At 59.1% G+C, this 20,000-nt stretch overlaps 1 protein-coding gene across 1 annotated transcript in view; it reads right to left on the reverse strand.

The window, feature by feature from the left end:
* Positions 1 to 1,648: 1,648 nt before the first annotated feature.
* The window catches only part of LOC137311682 (smoothelin-like protein 1), a gene marked incomplete at its 3' end in the record, with an annotated part of 36,181 nt that continues 17,829 nt past the window's right edge, over positions 1,649 to 20,000 (reverse strand). Inside the window, exon 8 of the mRNA XM_067978749.1 lies at positions 1,649 to 1,803. Coding sequence (XP_067834850.1) covers positions 1,649 to 1,803 — 155 coding nt within the window. The remainder of the gene's footprint in view (positions 1,804 to 20,000) is intronic.

The following is a 20,000-nucleotide window of genomic DNA, read 5'->3' on the forward strand; positions in this document are numbered from 1 at the left end:
TAGAGAGGGAGAGAGGGAGAGAGAGAGAAAGAGTCAATGCAGAGTGGGAAAAACTCACACAAATCAATTCTCCTAACTGTACCCGGGCGCACACAATCACACCAACCAGTGCACACTCAAGCACACATACAATCGCACACACTGCTGCACACTCAAAGACATGCACAATCACACATCTACGTGTGCACTCAAGCACACGCACAATCGTTCACACTTGTGCACACAAAAACACACTCGCACGCACTTGTGCACACTCATACCATCACGAGCACAATTGCACAATCACTGGCACTTGTGCGCACTCGAACGCATGCACAATCACACACGCGTACACACTCATACACATGCACACCCACACATCCATGTGCACACTCAAGTGCACATGCAGTCGCACACAATTGTGCACACTCAACCACATGCAGAGTGACACACACGTGCACGCTCAAACACACACACACAATCTCACGCGCTCGTGCACGCTCGATGGCACAAACAATCGCGCACACGCACGTGCACACTCAAACACAAGCACAGAGAGACATGCTTGTGCACACTGCAACACACACACACACGTGCACACTCAACCAACGACACATACGGCACACGCATGTGCAGGTTGGTGAGCTGACCCATGTTCTGGGCACGCCTGACACACTCAGATCGGCCGTTACCGAGCAACAAAGGCGGCAAAGGAGTGACTTTGAAGATGGAGGAAGGTGCAGTTGATTCAGGGAGCAATGAGAAGGCAGGTCATGGGGGCAAAGGGCAAAGGGCAAGGGTGAGAACGATCAGAGCAGCACATTCCCCTTCTCTGAAAGTAAATTTGTACATTCATCGTGCAAGGGGTCCCTGACGGAGAGACTCCCCTCTTTAAAAGGGGTCCCTGACGGAGAGACTCCCTCTGTAAAAGGGTCCCTGACGGAGAGACTCCTCTGTAAAAGGGGTCCCTGACGGAGAGACTCCCTCTGTAAAAGGGGTCCCTGACGGAGAGACTCCCTCTGTAAAAGGGGTCCCTGACGGAGAGAGACTCCCCTCTTTAAAAGGGGTCCCTGACGGAGAGACTCCCTCTGTAAAAGGGGTCCCTGACGGAGAGACTCTCTCTTTAAAAGGGGTCCTGACGGAGAGACTCCTCTTTAAAAGGGGTCCCTGATGGAGAGACTCCCTCTTTAAAAGGGGTCCCTGACGGAGAGACCCCCCCTTTAAAAGGGGTCTAGAGTGCCGACCTCAGCGAATGGCCAGAACGCGCCTTGAGAAAAGTCTCACCTGAGCCACTGTTATACAGTCCCTTCTGCCAACCATTGTCAGAACCCTCTGGTGCAGGGGGACGATCGAGTTTCCTCTCTGGGCTCGGACGTGAGGGCTCAGTGGGCAGGGGGTGGAGAAGGCCGGAGTTGGGGGGGGGCGGGGAGAGAGAGGGGGAGGAGGGGGAGCGCTCGCAGAAGCGGGGAGGGCGGAGCAGACCTCGTCCAGGGACTCTTATCGAGACACTGCAATGTTGACGGAGAGCGAGAGAGAGAACCCCAATTTTGGATCGGATTAGATTATTTGGAGAGAAGGTCCTGCCACAGATGTTTGCAAGGAAAGCAAGAGGGCGGGTGTTATGGATACAAGACTGGGGGAGGTTTGGGGGTCTCGTGATTGATCTCACCCTTGGGATGGGAGGGCCGACTGGTTTTGACGAGTCCCTTCTGCACCAGGCAACGATAGAATTCCTGGACATAGGTGTAAATACATTTCCAGTCTGGGGACCCAGCATGCAGTAAGTCCCCAACTTCCAATAGTTGGGTACAGTCAGCGGACATCCTGTAAAGGGAGGGGGGGTGTGGAATTTGGCAGGAGAGGTGAAAGGTCTCATTACAACCAGTGTCTCTCTCACTCCCTCCGTCGCTCCCCGTCTCCCAGTGTCTCTCCATCACTCCCCGTCTCCCAGTGTCTCTCCATCACTCCCCGTCTCCCAGTGTCTCTCCATCACTCCCCGTCTCCCAGTGTCTCTCCATCACTCCCCGTCTCCCAGTGTCTATCCCACTCTCTCCACCTCTCCCCGTCTCCCAGTGTCTCTCTCACTCCCCGTCTCCCAGTGTCTATCCCACTCTCTCCACCTCTCCCCGTCTCCCAGTGTCTCTCTCATTCCCCGTCTCCCATTGTCTATCCCACTCTCTCCACCTCTCCCCGTCTCCCAGTGTCTCTCCATCACTCCCCGTCTCCCAGTGTCTATCTCACTCCCTCCGTCGCTCCCCGTCTCCCAGTGTCTCTCCATCACTCCCCGTCTCCCAGTGTCTATCCCACTCTCTCCACCTCTCCCCGTCTCCCAGTGTCTCTCTCACTCCCCGTCTCCCATTGTCTATCCCACTCTCTCCACCTCTCCCCGTCTCCCAGTGTCTCTCCATCACTCCCCGTCTCCCAGTGTCTATCTCACTCCCTCCGTCGCTCCCCGTCTCCCAGTGTCTCTCCATCACTCCCCGTCTCCCAGTGTCTCTCCATCACTCCCCGTCTCCCAGTGTCTCTCCATCACTCCCCGTCTCCCAGTGACTATCCCACTCTCTCCACCTCTCCCCGTCTCCCAGTGTCTCTCTCACTCCCCGTCTCCCATTGTCTATCCCACTCTCTCCACCTCTCCCCGTCTCCCAGTGTCTCTCCATCACTCCCCGTCTCCCAGTGTCTATCTCACTCCCTCCGTCGCTCCCCGTCTCCCAGTGTGTCTCCATCACTCCCCATCTCCCAGTGTCTCTCTCACTCCCCGTCTTCCAGTGTCTATCCCACTCTCTCCATCTCTCCCCGTCTCCCAGTGTCTATCCCACTCTCTCCACCTCTCCCCGTCTCCCAGTGTCTCTCCATCACTCCCCGTCTCCCAGTGTCTATCTCACTCCCTCCGTCGCTCCCCGTCTCCCAGTGTCTCTCCATCACTCCCCGTCTCCCAGTGTCTATCCCACTCTCTCCATCTCTCCCCGTCTCCCACTGTCTCTCTCACTCCCCGTCTCCCAGTGTCTATCGCACTCTCTCCATCTCTCCCCGTCTCCCAGTGTCTATCCCACTCTCTCCATCTCTCCCCGTCTCCTAGTGTCTCTCTCACTCCCCGTCTCCCAGTGTCTCTCTCACTCCCCATCTCCCAGTGTCTCTCTCACTCCCCGTCTCCCAGTGTCTATCCCACTCTCTCCATCTCTCCCCGTCTCCCACTGTCTCTCTCACTCCCCGTCTCCCAGTGTCTATCCCACTCTCTCCATCTCTCCCCGTCTCCCAGTGTCTCTCTCACTCCCCGTCTCCCAGTGTCTCTCTCACTCCCCGTCTCCCAGTGTCTATCCCACTCTCTCCATCTCTCCCCGTCTCCCACTGTCTCTCTCACTCCCCGTCTCCCAGTGTCTATCCCACTCTCTCCATCTCTCCCCGTCTCCCAGTGTCTCTCTCACTCCCCGTCTCCCAGTGTCTCTCTCACTCCCCGTCTCCCAGTGTCTCTCTCACTCCCCGTCTCCCAGTGTCTATCCCACTCTCTCCACCTCTCCCCGTCTCCCAGTGTCTCTCTCACTCCCCGTCTCCCAGTGTCTATCCCACTCTCTCCATCTCTCCCTGTCTCCCAGTGTCTCTCCATCACTCCCCGTCTCCCAGTGTCTCTCTCACTCCCCATCTCCCAGTGTCTCTCTCACTCCCCGTCTCCCAGTGTCTATCCCACTCTCTCCATCTCTCCCCGTCTCCCAGTGACTATCCCACTCTCTCCATCTCTCCCCGTCTCCCAGTGTCTCTCTCACTCCCCGTCTCCCAGTGTCTATCCCACTCTCTCCATCTCTCCCCGTCTCCCACTGTCTCTCTCACTCCCCGTCTCCCAGTGACTATCCCACTCTCTCCATCTCTCCCCGTCTCCCAGTGTCTCTCTCACTCCCCGTCTCCCAGTGTCTCTCTCACTCCCCGTCTCCCAGTGTCTCTCTCACTCTCTCCATCACTCCCTGTCTCCCAGTGTCTCTCTCACTCCCTCCGTCGCTCCCCGTCTCCCAGTGTCTCTCCATCACTCCCCGTCTCCCAGTGTCTATCCCACTCTCTCCACCTCTCCCCGTCTCCCAGTGTCTCTCTCACTCCCCGTCTCCCAGTGTCTCTCTCACTCCCCGTCTCCCAGTGTCTATCTCACTCTCTCCACCTCTCCCCGTCTCCCAGTGTCTCTCTCACTCCCCGTCTCCCAGTGACTATCCCACTCTCTCCATTTCTCCCTGTCTCCCAGTGTCTCTCTCACTCTCTCCATCTCTCCCCGTCTCCCAGTGTCTCTCTCACTCCCTCCGTCGCTCCCCGTCTCCCAGTGTCTCTCTCACTCCCCGTCTCCCAGTGTCTATCCCACTCTCTCCATCTCTCCCCGTCTCCCAGTGTCTCTCTCACTCCCCGTCTCCCAGTGACTATCCCACTCTCTCCATCACTCCCCGTCTCCCAGTGTCTATCCCACTCTCTCCATCTCTCCCCGTCTCCCAGTGTCTCTCTCACTCCCCGTCTCCCAGTGTCTCTCTCACTCCCTCCGTCGCTCCCCGTCACCCAGTGTCTCTCTCACTCCCCATCTCCCAGTGCCTCTCCATCACTCCCTGTCTCCCAGTGTCTCTCTCACTCCCTCCGTCGCTCCCCGTCTCCCAGTGTCTCTCCATCACTCCCCGTCTCCCAGTGTCTATCCCACTCTCTCCACCTCTCCCCGTCTCCCAGTGTCTCTCTCACTCCCCGTCTCCCAGTGACTATCCCACTCTCTCCATCTCTCCCCGTCTCCCAGTGTCTATCCCACTCTCTCCACCTCTCCCCGTCTCCCAGTGTCTCTCTCACTCCCCGTCTCCCAGTGTCTCTCTCACTCTCTCCATTTCTCCCTGTCTCCCAGTGTCTCTCTCACTCTCTCCATCTCTCCCCGTCTCCCAGTGTCTCTCTCACTCCCTCCGTCGCTCCCCGTCTCCCAGTGTCTCTCCATCACTTCCCATCTCCCAGTGTCTCTCTCACTCCCCGTCTCCCAGTGTCTATCCCACTCTCTCCATCTCTCCCCGTCTCCCAGTGTCTCTCTCACTCCCCGTCTCCCAGTGACTATCCCACTCCCTCCATCACTCCCCGTCTCCCAGTGTCTATCCCACTCTCTCCATCACTCCCCGTCTCCCAGTGTCTATCCCACTCTCTCCATCTCTCCCCGTCTCCCAGTGTCTCTCTCACTCCCCGTCTCCCAGTGTCTATCCCACTCTCTCCATCTCTCCCCGTCTCCCAGTGTCTCTCTCACTCCCCGTCTCCCAGTGTCTATCCCACTCTCTCCACCTCTCCCCGTCTCCCAGTGTCTCTCTCACTCCCCGTCTCCCAGTGACTATCTCACTCTCTCCATCTCTCCCCGTCTCCCAGTGTCTCTCTCACTCCCCGTCTCCCAGTGTCTATCCCACTCTCTCCATCTCTCCCCGTCTCCCAGTGTCTCTCTCACTCTCTCCATCTCTCCCCGTCTCCCAGTGTCTATCCCACTCTCTCCACCTCTCCCCGTCTCCCAGTGTCTCTCTCACTCCCCGTCTCCCAGTGACTATCTCACTCTCTCCATCTCTCCCCGTCTCCCAGTGTCTCTCTCACTCCCCGTCTCCCAGTGTCTATCCCACTCTCTCCACCTCTCCCCGTCTCCCAGTGTCTCTCTCACTCCCCGTCTCCCAGTGTCTATCCCACTCTCTCCACCTCTCCCCGTCTCCCAGTGTCTCTCTCACTCCCCGTCTCCCAGTGTCTCTCTCACTCTCTCCATCTCTCCCCGTCTCCCACTGTCTCTCTCACTCCCCGTCTCCCAGTGTCTCTCTCACTCTCTCCATCTCTCCCCGTCTCCCAGTGACTATCTCACTCTCTCCATCTCTCCCCGTCTCCCAGTGTCTCTCTCACTCCCCGTCTCCCAGTGTCTATCCCACTCTCTCCATCTCTCCCCGTCTCCCAGTGTCTCTCTCACTCTCTCCATCTCTCCCCGTCTCCCAGTGTCTCTCTCACTCTCTCCATCTCTCCCTGTCTCCCAGTGTCTCTCTCACTCTCTCCATCTCTCCCCGTCTCCCAGTGTCTCTCTCACTCCCCGTCTCCCAGTGTCTATCCCACTCTCTCCATCTCTCCCTGTCTCCCAGTGTCTATCCCACTCTCTCCATCTCTCCCCGTCTCCCAGTGTCTCTCTCACTCCCCGTCTCCCAGTGTCTATCCCACTCTCTCCACCTCTCCCCGTCTCCCAGTGTCTCTCTCACTCTCTCCATCTCTCCCCGTCTCCCAGTGTCTCTCTCACTCTCTCCATCTCTCCCCGTCTCCCAGTGTCTCTCTCACTCTCTCCATCTCTCCCCGTCTCCCAGTGTCTCTCTCACCCTCTCTCTCACTCCCCGTCTCCCAGTGTCTATCCCACTCTCTCCACCTCTCCCCGTCTCCCAGTGTCTCTCTCACTCCCTCCGTCGCTCCCCGTCTCCCAGTGTCTCTCTCACTCTCTCCACCTCTCCCCGTCTCCCAGTGTCTCTCTCACTCCCCGTCTCCCAGTGTCTATCCCACTCTCTCCATCTCTCCCCGTCTCCCAGTGTCTCTCTCACTCCCCGTCTCCCAGTGTCTATCCCACTCTCTCCATCTCTCCCCGTCTCCCAGTGTCTCTCTCACTCTCTCCATCTCTCCCCGTCTCCCAGTGTCTCTCTCACTCTCTCCATCTCTCCCTGTCTCCCAGTGTCTCTCTCACTCTCTCCATCTCTCCCCGTCTCCCAGTGTCTCTCTCACTCCCCGTCTCCCAGTGTCTATCCCACTCTCTCCATCTCTCCCTGTCTCCCAGTGTCTATCCCACACTCTCCATCTCTCCCCGTCTCCCAGTGTCTCTCTCACTCCCCGTCTCCCAGTGTCTATCCCACTCTCTCCACCTCTCCCCGTCTCCCAGTGTCTCTCTCACTCTCTCCATCTCTCCCCGTCTCCCAGTGTCTCTCTCACTCTCTCCATCTCTCCCCGTCTCCCAGTGTCTCTCTCACCCTCTCTCTCACTCCCCGTCTCCCAGTGTCTATCCCACTCTCTCCATCACTCCCCGTCTCCCAGTGTCTATCCCACTCTCTCCACCTCTCCCCGTCTCCCAGTGTCTCTCTCACTCCCCGTCTCCCAGTGTCTCTCTCACTCCCTCCATCGCTCCCCGTCTCCCAGTGTCTCTCTCACTCTCTCCACCTCTCCCCGTCTCCCAGTGTCTCTCTCACTCCCCGTCTCCCAGTGTCTATCCCACTCTCTCCATCTCTCCCCGTCTCCCAGTGTCTCTCTCACTCCCCGTCTCCCAGTGTCTATCCCACTCTCTCCATTTCTCCCTGTCTCCCAGTGTCTCTCTCACTCTCTCCATCTCTCCCCGTCTCCCAGTGTCTCTCTCACTCCCCGTCTCCCAGTGTCTCTCTCACTCCCCGTCTCCCAGTGTCTATCCCACTCTCTCCATCTCTCCCTGTCTCCCAGTGTCTCTCTCACTCCCCGTCTCCCAGTGTCTCTCTCACTCCCCGTCTCCCAGTGTCTATCCCACTCTCTCCATCTCTCCCTGTCTCCCAGTGTCTATCCCACTCTCTCCATCTCTCCCCGTCTCCCAGTGTCTCTCTCACTCCCCGTCTCCCAGTGTCTATCCCACTCTCTCCACCTCTCCCCGTCTCCCAGTGTCTCTCTCACTCTCTCCATCTCTCCCCGTCTCCCAGTGTCTCTCTCACTCTCTCCATCTCTCCCCGTCTCCCAGTGTCTCTCTCACTCTCTCCATCTCTCCCCGTCTCCCAGTGTCTCTCTCACCCTCTCTCTCACTCCCCGTCTCCCAGTGTCTATCCCACTCTCTCCATCACTCCCCGTCTCCCAGTGTCTATCCCACTCTCTCCACCTCTCCCCGTCTCCCAGTGTCTCTCTCACTCCCCGTCTCCCAGTGTCTCTCTCACTCCCTCCGTCGCTCCCCGTCTCCCAGTGTCTCTCTCACTCTCTCCACCTCTCCCCGTCTCCCAGTGTCTCTCTCACTCCCCGTCTCCCAGTGTCTATCCCACTCTCTCCATCTCTCCCCGTCTCCCAGTGTCTCTCTCACTCCCCGTCTCCCAGTGTCTATCCCACTCTCTCCATCTCTCCCCGTCTCCCAGTGTCTCTCTCACTCTCTCCATCTCTCCCCGTCTCCCAGTGTCTCTCTCACTCTCTCCATCTCTCCCTGTCTCCCAGTGTCTCTCTCACTCTCTCCATCTCTCCCCGTCTCCCAGTGTCTCTCTCACTCCCCGTCTCCCAGTGTCTATCCCACTCTCTCCATCTCTCCCTGTCTCCCAGTGTCTATCCCACACTCTCCATCTCTCCCCGTCTCCCAGTGTCTCTCTCACTCCCCGTCTCCCAGTGTCTATCCCACTCTCTCCACCTCTCCCCGTCTCCCAGTGTCTCTCTCACTCTCTCCATCTCTCCCCGTCTCCCAGTGTCTCTCTCACTCTCTCCATCTCTCCCCGTCTCCCAGTGTCTCTCTCACCCTCTCTCTCACTCCCCGTCTCCCAGTGTCTATCCCACTCTCTCCATCACTCCCCGTCTCCCAGTGTCTATCCCACTCTCTCCACCTCTCCCCGTCTCCCAGTGTCTCTCTCACTCCCCGTCTCCCAGTGTCTCTCTCACTCCCTCCGTCGCTCCCCGTCTCCCAGTGTCTCTCTCACTCTCTCCACCTCTCCCCGTCTCCCAGTGTCTCTCTCACTCCCCGTCTCCCAGTGTCTATCCCACTCTCTCCATCTCTCCCCGTCTCCCAGTGTCTCTCTCACTCCCCGTCTCCCAGTGTCTATCCCACTCTCTCCATTTCTCCCTGTCTCCCAGTGTCTCTCTCACTCTCTCCATCGCTCCCCGTCTCCCAGTGTCTCTCTCACTCCCCGTCTCCCAGTGTCTCTCTCACTCTCTCCATCGCTCCCCGTCTCCCAGTGTCTCTCTCACTCCCCATCTCCCAGTGCCTCTCTCACCCTCTCTCTCACTCCCCATCTCCCAGTGTCTCTCTCACTCCCCGTCTCCCAGTGTCTCTCTCACTCTCTCCATCGCTCCCCGTCTCCCAGTGTCTCTCTCACTCCCCATCTCCCAGTGCCTCTCTCACCCTCTCTCTCACTCCCCATCTCCCAGTGTCTCTCTCACTCCCCATCTCCCAGTGTCTCTCTCACTCCCCGTCTCCCAGTGTCTCTCTCACTCCCCGTCTCCCAGTGTCTATCCCACTCTCTCCATCTCTCCCCGTCTCCCAGTGTCTCTCTCACTCCCCGTCTCCCAGTGTCTATCCCACTCTCTCCACCTCTCCCCGTCTCCCAGTGTCTCTCTCACTCCCCGTCTCCCAGTGTCTATCCCACTCTCTCCACCTCTCCCCGTCTCCCAGTGTCTCTCTCACTCCCCGTCTCCCAGTGTCTCTCTCACTCTCTCCATCTCTCCCCGTCTCCCACTGTCTCTCTCACTCCCCGTCTCCCAGTGTCTCTCTCACTCTCTCCATCTCTCCCCGTCTCCCAGTGACTATCTCACTCTCTCCATCTCTCCCCGTCTCCCAGTGTCTCTCTCACTCCCCGTCTCCCAGTGTCTATCCCACTCTCTCCATCTCTCCCCGTCTCCCAGTGTCTCTCTCACTCTCTCCATCTCTCCCCGTCTCCCAGTGTCTCTCTCACTCTCTCCATCTCTCCCTGTCTCCCAGTGTCTCTCTCACTCTCTCCATCTCTCCCCGTCTCCCAGTGTCTCTCTCACTCCCCGTCTCCCAGTGTCTATCCCACTCTCTCCATCTCTCCCTGTCTCCCAGTGTCTATCCCACTCTCTCCATCTCTCCCCGTCTCCCAGTGTCTCTCTCACTCCCCGTCTCCCAGTGTCTATCCCACTCTCTCCACCTCTCCCCGTCTCCCAGTGTCTCTCTCACTCTCTCCATCTCTCCCCGTCTCCCAGTGTCTCTCTCACTCTCTCCATCTCTCCCCGTCTCCCAGTGTCTCTCTCACTCTCTCCATCTCTCCCCGTCTCCCAGTGTCTCTCTCACCCTCTCTCTCACTCCCCGTCTCCCAGTGTCTATCCCACTCTCTCCATCACTCCCCGTCTCCCAGTGTCTATCCCACTCTCTCCACCTCTCCCCGTCTCCCAGTGTCTCTCTCACTCCCCGTCTCCCAGTGTCTCTCTCACTCCCTCCGTCGCTCCCCGTCTCCCAGTGTCTCTCTCACTCTCTCCACCTCTCCCCGTCTCCCAGTGTCTCTCTCACTCCCCGTCTCCCAGTGTCTATCCCACTCTCTCCATCTCTCCCCGTCTCCCACTGTCTCTCTCACTCCCCGTCTCCCAGTGTCCATCCCACTCTCTCCATCTCTCCCCGTCTCCCAGTGTCTCTCTCACTCTCTCCATCTCCCCCCGTCTCCCAGTGTCTCTCTCACTCTCTCCATCTCTCCCTGTCTCCCAGTGTCTCTCTCACTCTCTCCATCTCTCCCCGTCTCCCAGTGTCTCTCTCACTCCCCGTCTCCCAGTGTCTATCCCACTCTCTCCATCTCTCCCTGTCTCCCAGTGTCTATCCCACACTCTCCATCTCTCCCCGTCTCCCAGTGTCTCTCTCACTCCCCGTCTCCCAGTGTCTATCCCACTCTCTCCACCTCTCCCCGTCTCCCAGTGTCTCTCTCACTCTCTCCATCTCTCCCCGTCTCCCAGTGTCTCTCTCACTCTCTCCATCTCTCCCCGTCTCCCAGTGTCTCTCTCACCCTCTCTCTCACTCCCTGTCTCCCAGTGTCTCTCTCACCCTCTCTCTCACTCCCCGTCTCCCAGTGTCTCTCTCACCCTCTCTCTCACTCCCCGTCTCCCAGTGTCTATCCCACTCTCTCCACCTCTCCCCGTCTCCCAGTGTCTCTCTCACTCCCCGTCTCCCAGTGTCTCTCTCACTCTCTCCACCTCTCCCCGTCTCCCAGTGTCTCTCTCACTCTCTCCATCTCTCCCCGTCTCCCAGTGTCTCTCTCACTCTCTCCATCTCTCCCCGTCTCCCAGTGTCTCTCTCACTCTCTCCATCACTCCCCGTCTCCCAGTGTCTCTCTCACCCTCTCTCTCACTCCCCGTCTCCCAGTGTCTATCCCACTCTCTTCATCACTCCCCGTCTCCCAGTGTCTATCCCACTCTCTCCACCTCTCCCCGTCTCCCAGTGTCTCTCTCACTCCCCGTCTCCCAGTGTCTCTCTCACTCCCTCCGTCGCTCCCCGTCTCCCAGTGTCTCTCTCACTCTCTCCACCTCTCCCCGTCTCCCAGTGTCTCTCTCACTCCCCGTCTCCCAGTGTCTATCCCACTCTCTCCATCTCTCCCCGTCTCCCAGTGTCTCTCTCACTCCCCGTCTCCCAGTGTCTATCCCACTCTCTCCATTTCTCCCTGTCTCCCAGTGTCTCTCTCACTCTCTCCATCGCTCCCCGTCTCCCAGTGTCTCTCTCACTCCCCGTCTCCCAGTGTCTCTCTCACTCTCTCCATCGCTCCCCGTCTCCCAGTGTCTCTCTCACTCCCCATCTCCCAGTGCCTCTCTCACCCTCTCTCTCACTCCCCATCTCCCAGTGTCTCTCTCACTCCCCGTCTCCCAGTGCCTCTCTCACCCTCTCTCTCACTCCCCGTCTCCCAGTGTCTCTCTCACTCCCCGTCTCCCAGTGTCTATCCCACTCTCTCCATCTCTCCCCGTCTCCCAGTGCCTCTCTCACCCTCTCTCTCACTCCCCATATCCCAGTGTCTCTCTCACTCCCCGTCTCCCAGTGTCTCTCTCACTCTCTCCATCGCTCCCCGTCTCCCAGTGTCTCTCTCACTCCCCGTCTCCCAGTGTCTCTCTCACTCTCTCCATCGCTCCCCGTCTCCCAGTGTCTCTCTCACTCTCCGTCTCCCAGTGCCTCTCTCACTCCCCGTCTCCCAGTGTCTCTCTCACTCCCAGTCTCCCAGTGTCTATCCCACTCTCTCCATCTCTCCCCGTCTCCCAGTGTCTCTCTCACTCCCCGTCTCCCAGTGTCTCTCTCACTCCCCGTCTCCCAGTGCCTCTCTCACCCTCTCTCTCACTCCCCGTCTCCCAGTGTCTCTCTCACTCCCTCCGTCGCTCCCCGTCTCCCAGTGTCTCTCTCACTCTCTCCACCTCTCCCCGTCTCCCAGTGTCTCTCTCACTCCCCGTCTCCCAGTGTCTATCCCACTCTCTCCATCTCTCCCCGTCTCCCAGTGTCTCTCTCACTCCCCGTCTCCCAGTGTCTATCCCACTCTCTCCATCTCTCCCCGTCTCCCAGTGTCTCTCTCACTCTCTCCATCTCTCCCCGTCTCCCAGTGTCTCTCTCACTCTCTCCATCTCTCCCTGTCTCCCAGTGTCTCTCTCACTCTCTCCATCTCTCCCCGTCTCCCAGTGTCTCTCTCACTCCCCGTCTCCCAGTGTCTATCCCACTCTCTCCATCTCTCCCTGTCTCCCAGTGTCTATCCCACACTCTCCATCTCTCCCCGTCTCCCAGTGTCTCTCTCACTCCCCGTCTCCCAGTGTCTATCCCACTCTCTCCACCTCTCCCCGTCTCCCAGTGTCTCTCTCACTCTCTCCATCTCTCCCCGTCTCCCAGTGTCTCTCTCACTCTCTCCATCTCTCCCCGTCTCCCAGTGTCTCTCTCACCCTCTCTCTCACTCCCCGTCTCCCAGTGTCTATCCCACTCTCTCCATCACTCCCCGTCTCCCAGTGTCTATCCCACTCTCTCCACCTCTCCCCGTCTCCCAGTGTCTCTCTCACTCCCCGTCTCCCAGTGTCTCTCTCACTCCCTCCGTCGCTCCCCGTCTCCCAGTGTCTCTCTCACTCTCTCCACCTCTCCCCGTCTCCCAGTGTCTCTCTCACTCCCCGTCTCCCAGTGTCTATCCCACTCTCTCCATCTCTCCCCGTCTCCCAGTGTCTCTCTCACTCCCCGTCTCCCAGTGTCTATCCCACTCTCTCCATTTCTCCCTGTCTCCCAGTGTCTCTCTCACTCTCTCCATCGCTCCCCGTCTCCCAGTGTCTCTCTCACTCCCCGTCTCCCAGTGTCTCTCTCACTCTCTCCATCGCTCCCCGTCTCCCAGTGTCTCTCTCACTCCCCATCTCCCAGTGCCTCTCTCACCCTCTCTCTCACTCCCCATCTCCCAGTGTCTCTCTCACTCCCCGTCTCCCAGTGTCTCTCTCACTCTCTCCATCGCTCCCCGTCTCCCAGTGTCTCTCTCACTCCCCATCTCCCAGTGCCTCTCTCACCCTCTCTCTCACTCCCCATCTCCCAGTGTCTCTCTCACTCCCCATCTCCCAGTGTCTCTCTCACTCCCCGTCTCCCAGTGTCTCTCTCACTCCCCGTCTCCCAGTGTCTATCCCACTCTCTCCATCTCTCCCCGTCTCCCAGTGTCTCTCTCACTCCCCGTCTCCCAGTGTCTATCCCACTCTCTCCACCTCTCCCCGTCTCCCAGTGTCTCTCTCACTCCCCGTCTCCCAGTGTCTATCCCACTCTCTCCACCTCTCCCCGTCTCCCAGTGTCTCTCTCACTCCCCGTCTCCCAGTGTCTCTCTCACTCTCTCCATCTCTCCCCGTCTCCCACTGTCTCTCTCACTCCCCGTCTCCCAGTGTCTCTCTCACTCTCTCCATCTCTCCCCGTCTCCCAGTGACTATCTCACTCTCTCCATCTCTCCCCGTCTCCCAGTGTCTCTCTCACTCCCCGTCTCCCAGTGTCTATCCCACTCTCTCCATCTCTCCCCGTCTCCCAGTGTCTCTCTCACTCTCTCCATCTCTCCCCGTCTCCCAGTGTCTCTCTCACTCTCTCCATCTCTCCCTGTCTCCCAGTGTCTCTCTCACTCTCTCCATCTCTCCCCGTCTCCCAGTGTCTCTCTCACTCCCCGTCTCCCAGTGTCTATCCCACTCTCTCCATCTCTCCCTGTCTCCCAGTGTCTATCCCACTCTCTCCATCTCTCCCCGTCTCCCAGTGTCTCTCTCACTCCCCGTCTCCCAGTGTCTATCCCACTCTCTCCACCTCTCCCCGTCTCCCAGTGTCTCTCTCACTCTCTCCATCTCTCCCCGTCTCCCAGTGTCTCTCTCACTCTCTCCATCTCTCCCCGTCTCCCAGTGTCTCTCTCACTCTCTCCATCTCTCCCCGTCTCCCAGTGTCTCTCTCACCCTCTCTCTCACTCCCCGTCTCCCAGTGTCTATCCCACTCTCTCCATCACTCCCCGTCTCCCAGTGTCTATCCCACTCTCTCCACCTCTCCCCGTCTCCCAGTGTCTCTCTCACTCCCCGTCTCCCAGTGTCTCTCTCACTCCCTCCGTCGCTCCCCGTCTCCCAGTGTCTCTCTCACTCTCTCCACCTCTCCCCGTCTCCCAGTGTCTCTCTCACTCCCCGTCTCCCAGTGTCTATCCCACTCTCTCCATCTCTCCCCGTCTCCCACTGTCTCTCTCACTCCCCGTCTCCCAGTGTCCATCCCACTCTCTCCATCTCTCCCCGTCTCCCAGTGTCTCTCTCACTCTCTCCATCTCCCCCCGTCTCCCAGTGTCTCTCTCACTCTCTCCATCTCTCCCTGTCTCCCAGTGTCTCTCTCACTCTCTCCATCTCTCCCCGTCTCCCAGTGTCTCTCTCACTCCCCGTCTCCCAGTGTCTATCCCACTCTCTCCATCTCTCCCTGTCTCCCAGTGTCTATCCCACACTCTCCATCTCTCCCCGTCTCCCAGTGTCTCTCTCACTCCCCGTCTCCCAGTGTCTATCCCACTCTCTCCACCTCTCCCCGTCTCCCAGTGTCTCTCTCACTCTCTCCATCTCTCCCCGTCTCCCAGTGTCTCTCTCACTCTCTCCATCTCTCCCCGTCTCCCAGTGTCTCTCTCACCCTCTCTCTCACTCCCTGTCTCCCAGTGTCTCTCTCACCCTCTCTCTCACTCCCCGTCTCCCAGTGTCTCTCTCACCCTCTCTCTCACTCCCCGTCTCCCAGTGTCTATCCCACTCTCTCCACCTCTCCCCGTCTCCCAGTGTCTCTCTCACTCCCCGTCTCCCAGTGTCTCTCTCACTCTCTCCACCTCTCCCCGTCTCCCAGTGTCTCTCTCACTCTCTCCATCTCTCCCCGTCTCCCAGTGTCTCTCTCACTCTCTCCATCTCTCCCCGTCTCCCAGTGTCTCTCTCACTCTCTCCATCACTCCCCGTCTCCCAGTGTCTCTCTCACCCTCTCTCTCACTCCCCGTCTCCCAGTGTCTATCCCACTCTCTTCATCACTCCCCGTCTCCCAGTGTCTATCCCACTCTCTCCACCTCTCCCCGTCTCCCAGTGTCTCTCTCACTCCCCATCTCCCAGTGCCTCTCTCACCCTCTCTCTCACTCCCCATCTCCCAGTGTCTCTCTCACTCCCCGTCTCCCAGTGCCTCTCTCACCCTCTCTCTCACTCCCCGTCTCCCAGTGTCTCTCTCACTCCCCGTCTCCCAGTGTCTATCCCACTCTCTCCATCTCTCCCCGTCTCCCAGTGCCTCTCTCACCCTCTCTCTCACTCCCCATATCCCAGTGTCTCTCTCACTCCCCGTCTCCCAGTGTCTCTCTCACTCTCTCCATCGCTCCCCGTCTCCCAGTGTCTCTCTCACTCCCCGTCTCCCAGTGTCTCTCTCACTCTCTCCATCGCTCCCCGTCTCCCAGTGTCTCTCTCACTCTCCGTCTCCCAGTGCCTCTCTCACTCCCCGTCTCCCAGTGTCTCTCTCACTCCCAGTCTCCCAGTGTCTATCCCACTCTCTCCATCTCTCCCCGTCTCCCAGTGTCTCTCTCACTCCCCGTCTCCCAGTGTCTCTCTCACTCCCCGTCTCCCAGTGCCTCTCTCACCCTCTCTCTCACTCCCCGTCTCCCAGTGTCTCTCTCACTCCCTCCGTCGCTCCCCGTCTCCCAGTGTCTCTCTCACTCTCTCCACCTCTCCCCGTCTCCCAGTGTCTCTCTCACTCCCCGTCTCCCAGTGTCTATCCCACTCTCTCCATCTCTCCCCGTCTCCCAGTGTCTCTCTCACTCCCCGTCTCCCAGTGTCTATCCCACTCTCTCCATCTCTCCCCGTCTCCCAGTGTCTCTCTCACTCTCTCCATCTCTCCCCGTCTCCCAGTGTCTCTCTCACTCTCTCCATCTCTCCCTGTCTCCCAGTGTCTCTCTCACTCTCTCCATCTCTCCCCGTCTCCCAGTGTCTCTCTCACTCCCCGTCTCCCAGTGTCTATCCCACTCTCTCCATCTCTCCCTGTCTCCCAGTGTCTATCCCACACTCTCCATCTCTCCCCGTCTCCCAGTGTCTCTCTCACTCCCCGTCTCCCAGTGTCTATCCCACTCTCTCCACCTCTCCCCGTCTCCCAGTGTCTCTCTCACTCTCTCCATCTCTCCCCGTCTCCCAGTGTCTCTCTCACTCTCTCCATCTCTCCCCGTCTCCCAGTGTCTCTCTCACCCTCTCTCTCACTCCCCGTCTCCCAGTGTCTATCCCACTCTCTCCATCACTCCCCGTCTCCCAGTGTCTATCCCACTCTCTCCACCTCTCCCCGTCTCCCAGTGTCTCTCTCACTCCCCGTCTCCCAGTGTCTATCCCACTCTCTCCATCACTCCCCGTCTCCCAGTGTCTATCCCACTCTCTCCACCTCTCCCCGTCTCCCAGTGTCTCTCTCACTCCCTCCGTCGCTCCCCGTCTCCCAGTGTCTCTCTCACTCTCTCCACCTCTCCCCGTCTCCCAGTGTCTCTCTCACTCCCCGTCTCCCAGTGTCTATCCCACTCTCTCCATCTCTCCCCGTCTCCCAGTGTCTCTCTCACTCCCCGTCTCCCAGTGTCTATCCCACTCTCTCCATTTCTCCCTGTCTCCCAGTGTCTCTCTCACTCTCTCCATCGCTCCCCGTCTCCCAGTGTCTCTCTCACTCCCCGTCTCCCAGTGTCTCTCTCACTCTCTCCATCGCTCCCCGTCTCCCAGTGTCTCTCTCACTCCCCATCTCCCAGTGCCTCTCTCACCCTCTCTCTCACTCCCCATCTCCCAGTGTCTCTCTCACTCCCCGTCTCCCAGTGTCTCTCTCACTCTCTCCATCGCTCCCCGTCTCCCAGTGTCTCTCTCACTCCCCATCTCCCAGTGCCTCTCTCACCCTCTCTCTCACTCCCCATCTCCCAGTGTCTCTCTCACTCCCCATCTCCCAGTGTCTCTCTCACTCCCCGTCTCCCAGTGTCTCTCTCACTCCCCGTCTCCCAGTGTCTATCCCACTCTCTCCATCTCTCCCCGTCTCCCAGTGTCTCTCTCACTCCCCGTCTCCCAGTGTCTATCCCACTCTCTCCACCTCTCCCCGTCTCCCAGTGTCTCTCTCACTCCCCGTCTCCCAGTGTCTATCCCACTCTCTCCACCTCTCCCCGTCTCCCAGTGTCTCTCTCACTCCCCGTCTCCCAGTGTCTCTCTCACTCTCTCCATCTCTCCCCGTCTCCCACTGTCTCTCTCACTCCCCGTCTCCCAGTGTCTCTCTCACTCTCTCCATCTCTCCCCGTCTCCCAGTGACTATCTCACTCTCTCCATCTCTCCCCGTCTCCCAGTGTCTCTCTCACTCCCCGTCTCCCAGTGTCTATCCCACTCTCTCCATCTCTCCCCGTCTCCCAGTGTCTCTCTCACTCTCTCCATCTCTCCCCGTCTCCCAGTGTCTCTCTCACTCTCTCCATCTCTCCCTGTCTCCCAGTGTCTCTCTCACTCTCTCCATCTCTCCCCGTCTCCCAGTGTCTCTCTCACTCCCCGTCTCCCAGTGTCTATCCCACTCTCTCCATCTCTCCCTGTCTCCCAGTGTCTATCCCACTCTCTCCATCTCTCCCCGTCTCCCAGTGTCTCTCTCACTCCCCGTCTCCCAGTGTCTATCCCACTCTCTCCACCTCTCCCCGTCTCCCAGTGTCTCTCTCACTCTCTCCATCTCTCCCCGTCTCCCAGTGTCTCTCTCACTCTCTCCATCTCTCCCCGTCTCCCAGTGTCTCTCTCACTCTCTCCATCTCTCCCCGTCTCCCAGTGTCTCTCTCACCCTCTCTCTCACTCCCCGTCTCCCAGTGTCTATCCCACTCTCTCCATCACTCCCCGTCTCCCAGTGTCTATCCCACTCTCTCCACCTCTCCCCGTCTCCCAGTGTCTCTCTCACTCCCCGTCTCCCAGTGTCTCTCTCACTCCCTCCGTCGCTCCCCGTCTCCCAGTGTCTCTCTCACTCTCTCCACCTCTCCCCGTCTCCCAGTGTCTCTCTCACTCCCCGTCTCCCAGTGTCTATCCCACTCTCTCCATCTCTCCCCGTCTCCCACTGTCTCTCTCACTCCCCGTCTCCCAGTGTCCATCCCACTCTCTCCATCTCTCCCCGTCTCCCAGTGTCTCTCTCACTCTCTCCATCTCCCCCCGTCTCCCAGTGTCTCTCTCACTCTCTCCATCTCTCCCTGTCTCCCAGTGTCTCTCTCACTCTCTCCATCTCTCCCCGTCTCCCAGTGTCTCTCTCACTCCCCGTCTCCCAGTGTCTATCCCACTCTCTCCATCTCTCCCTGTCTCCCAGTGTCTATCCCACACTCTCCATCTCTCCCCGTCTCCCAGTGTCTCTCTCACTCCCCGTCTCCCAGTGTCTATCCCACTCTCTCCACCTCTCCCCGTCTCCCAGTGTCTCTCTCACTCTCTCCATCTCTCCCCGTCTCCCAGTGTCTCTCTCACTCTCTCCATCTCTCCCCGTCTCCCAGTGTCTCTCTCACCCTCTCTCTCACTCCCTGTCTCCCAGTGTCTCTCTCACCCTCTCTCTCACTCCCCGTCTCCCAGTGTCTCTCTCACCCTCTCTCTCACTCCCCGTCTCCCAGTGTCTATCCCACTCTCTCCACCTCTCCCCGTCTCCCAGTGTCTCTCTCACTCCCCGTCTCCCAGTGTCTCTCTCACTCTCTCCACCTCTCCCCGTCTCCCAGTGTCTCTCTCACTCTCTCCATCTCTCCCCGTCTCCCAGTGTCTCTCTCACTCTCTCCATCTCTCCCCGTCTCCCAGTGTCTCTCTCACTCTCTCCATCACTCCCCGTCTCCCAGTGTCTCTCTCACCCTCTCTCTCACTCCCCGTCTCCCAGTGTCTATCCCACTCTCTTCATCACTCCCCGTCTCCCAGTGTCTATCCCACTCTCTCCACCTCTCCCCGTCTCCCAGTGTCTCTCTCACTCCCCGTCTCCCAGTGTCTCTCTCACTCCCTCCGTCGCTCCCCGTCTCCCAGTGTCTCTCTCACTCTCTCCACCTCTCCCCGTCTCCCAGTGTCTCTCTCACTCCCCGTCTCCCAGTGTCTATCCCACTCTCTCCATCTCTCCCCGTCTCCCAGTGTCTCTCTCACTCCCCGTCTCCCAGTGTCTATCCCACTCTCTCCATTTCTCCCTGTCTCCCAGTGTCTCTCTCACTCTCTCCATCGCTCCCCGTCTCCCAGTGTCTCTCTCACTCCCCGTCTCCCAGTGTCTCTCTCACTCTCTCCATCGCTCCCCGTCTCCCAGTGTCTCTCTCACTCCCCATCTCCCAGTGCCTCTCTCACCCTCTCTCTCACTCCCCATCTCCCAGTGTCTCTCTCACTCCCCGTCTCCCAGTGCCTCTCTCACCCTCTCTCTCACTCCCCGTCTCCCAGTGTCTCTCTCACTCCCCGTCTCCCAGTGTCTATCCCACTCTCTCCATCTCTCCCCGTCTCCCAGTGCCTCTCTCACCCTCTCTCTCACTCCCCATATCCCAGTGTCTCTCTCACTCCCCGTCTCCCAGTGTCTCTCTCACTCTCTCCATCGCTCCCCGTCTCCCAGTGTCTCTCTCACTCCCCGTCTCCCAGTGTCTCTCTCACTCTCTCCATCGCTCCCCGTCTCCCAGTGTCTCTCTCACTCTCCGTCTCCCAGTGCCTCTCTCACTCCCCGTCTCCCAGTGTCTCTCTCACTCCCAGTCTCCCAGTGTCTATCCCACTCTCTCCATCTCTCCCCGTCTCCCAGTGTCTCTCTCACTCCCCGTCTCCCAGTGTCTCTCTCACTCCCCGTCTCCCAGTGCCTCTCTCACCCTCTCTCTCACTCCCCGTCTCCCAGTGTCTCTCTCACTCCCTCCGTCGCTCCCCGTCTCCCAGTGTCTCTCTCACTCTCTCCACCTCTCCCCGTCTCCCAGTGTCTCTCTCACTCCCCG

Source organism: Heptranchias perlo, unplaced genomic scaffold, assembly GCF_035084215.1.
Source record: "Heptranchias perlo isolate sHepPer1 unplaced genomic scaffold, sHepPer1.hap1 HAP1_SCAFFOLD_381, whole genome shotgun sequence".
Lineage (NCBI taxonomy): Eukaryota > Metazoa > Chordata > Chondrichthyes > Hexanchiformes > Hexanchidae > Heptranchias > Heptranchias perlo.